This window comes from Halyomorpha halys, unplaced genomic scaffold, assembly GCF_000696795.3.
Source record: "Halyomorpha halys isolate HHAL.00 unplaced genomic scaffold, Hhal_1.1 Scaffold2459.1, whole genome shotgun sequence".
Classification (NCBI taxonomy): Eukaryota; Metazoa; Arthropoda; class Insecta; order Hemiptera; family Pentatomidae; genus Halyomorpha; species Halyomorpha halys.
The window spans coordinates 30536-36692 of NW_027110920.1; the positions used below are offsets into that span (position 1 = coordinate 30536).

Genomic DNA, 6157 nt, shown 5'->3' on the forward strand with positions numbered 1-6157 from the left:
GGTTTTCCTGGTTTTGGAAAGAGAATTATAATGGAATGTTTCCAAAGGATAGGGAAATGGGCTGTTCTTAGGATACAATTATAGAGATATGTAAGGCATATTATAGCTTTGGGAGAAAGTTGGCGAAGGATTTGAGGAGTCAGAAGATCATACCCTGGAGATTTACGAGGAGTTAGCATCCTCAGTTGATATTTGACCACAGAAGGGGTGACTGCTCTAGGAGGTAAGGAGAGTGGGATTGGTGACGATAGTTATTCTTCAATTGTTTGGGTTAGGTAAGTATGAAGTTCAGGATGAGGAGTGAATGTATGAGAAAGGTGAATGGCTAGTTCTTTGGCTTTATCTTTGTCGGATGCTGCCCATATGCTATAATTTCGTCTAAGGGGGTGGGAAATATGGATTTTAGGATTCTTTTGGTCATGTTCCAAAGGGAATTGTCATGAGTAGAAAGGGAAGAGAGGTAGGAATTGAAGGACTCGGATCGATGGTTGGACAATTCTCTCGTAACGAGTTTACAGTAATGGTTATATGTGCGACGATCAGAAGGATGTCTAGTGCGTTGCCATAATGTTTTGTACTGGCGCTTGGTTTGAATGAGGCCTTTGAGATGTTGTGGTAGAGGATTTGTCTTGCGTTTACTGGGGACATTATAGGGTGAGGAGGCAGACCAGACAGCTTGTTGGATAAGGTTTGTGAAGGAATGGACTGCGTCATCTAGGTTTTCAGGGGTTATTAGGGAAACTTTAAGATCGATTTGGTCTGTTAAGATTCGGCGGAAGGAATTCCAGTTTACTGGGACCCTTATCAATGAGGGTGATGGTAGTACAGGAATTGGAGATATGGAGATAGTTAGGATTAGTGGACTATGATCTGAAGATAGGTTATCGAGGCGTGAAAGGGAAGTGTTTAGAGTGCCTAAGCCTTTGTGTATAAGAAGTCCAGGAGGTCAGGGTTACCGTAAGGATCGGTTGGCCAGTATATAGGAGAATTGGGACAAAGAATGTTGCATCGAAGGGAATTGATAGCAGACAGGAGTGATCGTCCACGGGAATTGATGGTTCTAGCTCCCCATTGTTGATTTTTTGCTTTGAGGTCTGCACCTAGAAGGAAGTGTTGTCCGAGGGAATCAAGGAAAGAATTGAATTGTGGTTGGGAAGTGGGAATTCTCGGTGGGGAATAACCCGCTACAATTGTTATGGGGAATAAAGAAGTTTGGATCGATACGGCTGTGGTTTGTAGGAAATTTTGGGCTTGTAGAAGGACCAAATGATGTGAAAGGGATCGATAGATAATGACAGCAGTGCCACCATGTGCTGTTCCGTCAGGATGGTCCGTTCGATAAATTTGGTACTGAGGTATGTTCATTAATCGTCTGGTGGTAAGTCGAGTTTCAGTTATTAGAGCTACGTCGATATTTTTGTCGTGTAATAAGGCCGTTAGTCCGTTAACGTGGTTTCGAACACCATTCGCATTACAAAGGAGAATTGAAAGAGACTTAAATGGTGCCATTTAAGGGTTTCTTGGCGGACCTTCTTTATTTTATAGTTTAAAATTGGAAAATTCGAGGTAATGAAATGCATTTAAGAGTCGAATTCGACTTAAAAAAACAAAACAAGTAAATACAAACGAAGAATGTTCTAAGAATAGTAGTTCCGATAACTATGAAAAGTCTTCTCTAGAATAAGCTTGTTATTCAGAACATTCAGTGTTATAGATTTGAATTTGAATTTCCAGTTTGTTTTCATTCTTCCGTCGGACTTTGTTGTGACTAGTTGGAATTTAAAGATTTTTTATGGTATTACCTATGTATATTATTTTAAATAAAAATTAAACAAAAATGAATTGATCTGATCAATACAGTATATCTTTACATTTTTTTATGTACACGAACTTTCAAAAGTTTTTCTGCATTGGCTTATTAATGTTGGTTTTTCGTTAAGAATTAAAAAGGAAATTTTTCATGGAGGAATATTTTTGAATAGTCATTTTACATTTTAGAAAAAATTTGCAAGGCACTGCATATTTGTTCTACCACGTAAAATTCAGATAGTTTTAAGAAGTTGGATAATTGAAATACAGCCGTCATCATAGGATATAAAATCATTAAATACAATTAGATTTTGTCATAGTTCTTCAATTAGGGTTAAAATTTCAGATCTTTAATCGGAATAGTTTAGTTTATTATGAATGTTTGCATAAATGTGGAGAGGATTTAGCAAGTTTAATTTAATTCAAACAAGATTAGATAAGCTTTATGAATATTATAAATTAAACAATAAACTTGATTATTACTCAGACTTGTACATATTTTTTTGCATGTTTTGCTGTTTTTAACTGCACAAACATTCGGTCACTTGTAATCCCTGAGTACATTAGTAATAATACGGTGGTAGTTTATTTAAATAAATTATCAAGTAATTTTCATCTTTGGCAGAAGAAATTACTACATTAAATTCTACTAAGTGTGTAAAATTATTCCACCAAGAAATACGAAAAAAAAAATGTTAAAATAGAGAAACTTTTTTTCTTCTTCTTTTATTTGCAGTCAGATTATTACTTACGTTGACATTATCGACAAACGTACAACGATGTTTTAGGACCTCTTGTTAAGTAATAAAGGTGGACATTCTAAATTTTTAAACATTGATGCATCTCTTTACTATTTTCTAAAAATGTATTTATTCTTTTTAAGTGACTAGCCGGCCCCTGTAATTATATAAAACATAGTTTGCCACTTCTAAGCTCATGCAGAGATGTTGAGATATTTATTTTATTATTATTTTTTAAAATTTTATTTCCGTTATTCAACTTTGCCCCCTTTATCAGGATCTGCACCTCAAAATACACGACATAATATGAGAATGTGAGTGCAAGAATAAAGTATTCGGCCCTAAAAGAATAGCAATCAGAATGCAAACTACCTTGAAGGGTTCTTCAAATACATAAATAAAGAATTTATAACAAATACACTCCACAATTATGATATTTTTCATTTATGAGATAATACCCCGCTCGTAACAAGAAAGCATAGAATATTAAAGATACATATAATTGTCGACCAATGTCTTATTTTGGTTTTATAAAAAAAAAACTGACTAATCATGGAATTCTTTATCTGTGAGTGTCATTTTTTACAAGTACGCTTAAAAAAACAAAAACATAACAGATGTATATCGTCAAAAAAAGTTATATTGAATCTCACATTTAATGATCTTGTTAAATTAGGAATTTCGTTCTTTCCTTCATATCCCATTGTAGACCAACGGTGTTCACAATGTTCTCAAAGTGGGTACCCTTACAAGGGGAAAAAATCTGGCGGTCGAGCTTGATTCTGACCAAATCACCTCCTTGAACAACAGTTGACCTAGTAACAGTACTTCCTTACAAAGTGCTACACCTCTGACCCCTATGAGTTGTAGTGGTACAAACGTATTTATTTATATATTTATATTTAGGAATATATTAATATAATGTCAATGTTATATGTGACACATATAATGTCAATATACAAAAGTATGAGCTACAGTACTTTGTAAGGAAGAGTATATATAAATATAGTTGTCTCATAACTTCAGTGTCTTAGTAACGAATAAGAAAAAAACAGGGAACGTCGCAAGGAGGAGGGGAAAGGATACAATTTTTCATCTAATGCAGGCTAATTTGCACTAACGCGCCTAAAGAAGTTTCACTGAAAAACAAAATCAATGGTAATTGACTTGTAATGAGTAGGTTTAAGTCGTAAATGAATTCCCTGCCAGGGAACTGTGAATTGCAGAAATAAGAAATTACAAGATCTAGTCCACAGGATAGGAATAGCTAATAATATCTCTTATTTCATCTACAACACAATTGTGGGAACCATAGATGTCAGAAATGATGTGAAGCTCTACATTTTCAAAGTAGTATGTTCTATTAGAAAAAGAAATGAAGCCGAGCAACTGCAGTGGAGATGAAGTACTCGCTCATAGTGGCCGAGGTACACAGACAAGCAAAGGAAACATTACGAATGAGACCAGGGGCAAAATGAAATATCCCATTAATAAAAGAGAAATTTGGAGATGAGACAGTTGGGATATGTCTCCCGAATGAGCCAATTCATGTCTCTCATGAAAATGCTATTAATAAGACAAACACACTGGAATCAGACCAAGAGAGAAAACTTGACTAAGCTACAACAGCTTTAAATCAAGTTGGAGTCATGAGCGAGGAAAGGCATTGGAGGAGACGATAACTCTTGATGAGAGGCGGAGGAAGATGAAATCCCTAGGGTCGTATCAACTCGACACTTAAATACACATATAGTAAAGTTAAAGAAGAATTATAAAATCACAAAAAGGTACTACAAAAATAATTTTAATTCGAATTTTAGAATATTCCCCAAAACGTTAAAATATAACATTTTATCTTTTAATTCGTTGGTGTTTTAAAAAATAAATAACTTCAAAACGAAAAGATGAAAGTTAATTTGAAAAGAACACCAGAGGAGCCAAAGTTATAAAACAATCTACCTTCACAGTAGTACAGCTAATATGTTTGGTTCTCGAAAATGCACTTATTAAAAAAAAAGTTTTGATTGTTTTATAATGATAAATACTCACGAATTTTTAGGTGTGCCTGATTGTTCTCCTTTCTTTTTATCTTCTCTTGAGCTTTCAACATCATTAAAATAGTTGGAAATTACCTCCTTTCTGTAAAAATATCGATAAATATTAACATTCGTTTCATAACAATTATTGATAAATATTGCTAACTAGCAATAAATTGTAATGGACAGTTCTAAATTTAATTTTGAATAGTTTAATATTTTGTATTAACAAAATTAGTCATAAAGAATCTGGTTGAAAACGAAACTAACCTTTATTTTTACTTTCACTTGCCTATATACAGAATATATAGTAAGGGAAAGAATTGCGATCGTGCAAAAGTTCGAATTCGAGTTTTCGCTGAAAGTACACGTTTTGGAGCCCCGCCAGTTGAAATAACCGAGACTCGTTAAATGATCTGTGCGTCTATAAGTTGGGAATGAACACCCTAGCTCAAAAACGGCACTGAAATTGCATATTTAATATGGGTATATATTAGGGACCTGACCGCACCTTATTTGCTAAAATCTTTCGACTCGATGTGCCACTGTAGACAAATTTATTTTTCTAATTTTATTTATTTTCTCCAAAAAGAGTCTAACGATTTTTATTAAACTCGGTAAATCAATGCACTATTAAATGTCGTTTGATGTTAGATAGGTCTTATTTCCATTGGAATAGTCTAAAGGGCTTAAATGATGAATTTTATAAAAAAAAAAAATCCTGTAAATCAGAATAAATAGCGATATTTGAACACAAGTCAAACACTCTGCACTAAATTTGGGGACCAGCCTTTTTTTTTTTCAATTAATAGTAGGAACACAAACATTACATATGCATCTTTATTTTGTCAGATGAAATGATAATTTCTAGTAATAATTATTGATGTATTCGTATATATATATATACTCAAAAATGAATTGAGTATGAATGAAAATAATCTTCTAATGAATAAGCAGGTTTGATTTCCATTTTAGAATATCTTAATAATAAATGAAAAAAACATATTTTGTCCATGTTCCAAAATTAAATATCTGCTCTTTTTCATAATCAACTAAGTCATACACTATCTTTAATATGATACTTTTTATATAATCGTTATTGACATTATATTAATGACTTGATTTTAAATTTCCTCCGTCTCTATTGGCAAAAGACTGTGATTGTTGAGATGCATTTGCTAAAATATTTTCTAGTATGATCATAATAATTTATATAATGGCTGACACTGACTCAATATAAAGAAAACATTTTAATGGAGTGGAGATTTAACTTACTTGAAGACCATCGCTGTTGAGCCGCCTTGGACAACCTTATGGCCACTGAACTGAAGAGGCTTCTGTTAAATAAAGATAACACTCGATTTTATCGGAAGGATGCTCTTTAGGGGGGAAATATACGATCATACATGATGATTAGACGGATTTTATATTCAAACAAATTCATCCTCCAGATAAAAAAAATATGTATCGATCCATATAGATTATAGATATGTGATTACCCAATAATGAATAGCTGTGGTGTCAAATACTTTCACATTGATAGGTTTCCTTCTATTTCTATGAAATCATTTA

General features: G+C 33.2%; 1 protein-coding gene across 1 annotated transcript in view; it reads right to left on the reverse strand.

Annotated features, from left to right (window-relative positions):
* Window positions 1-5925, reverse strand: part of LOC106691525 (proton-coupled amino acid transporter-like protein CG1139) — a 36435-nt gene extending 30510 nt beyond the window's left edge. Inside the window, exons 1-2 of the mRNA XM_014437320.2 lie at window positions 5861-5925; window positions 4599-4688 (exon numbers count right to left, since the gene is read on the reverse strand). Coding sequence (XP_014292806.1) covers window positions 4599-4688; window positions 5861-5871 — 101 coding nt within the window. The 5' untranslated portion in view covers window positions 5872-5925. The remainder of the gene's footprint in view (window positions 1-4598; window positions 4689-5860) is intronic.
* Window positions 5926-6157: the final 232 nt, after the last annotated feature.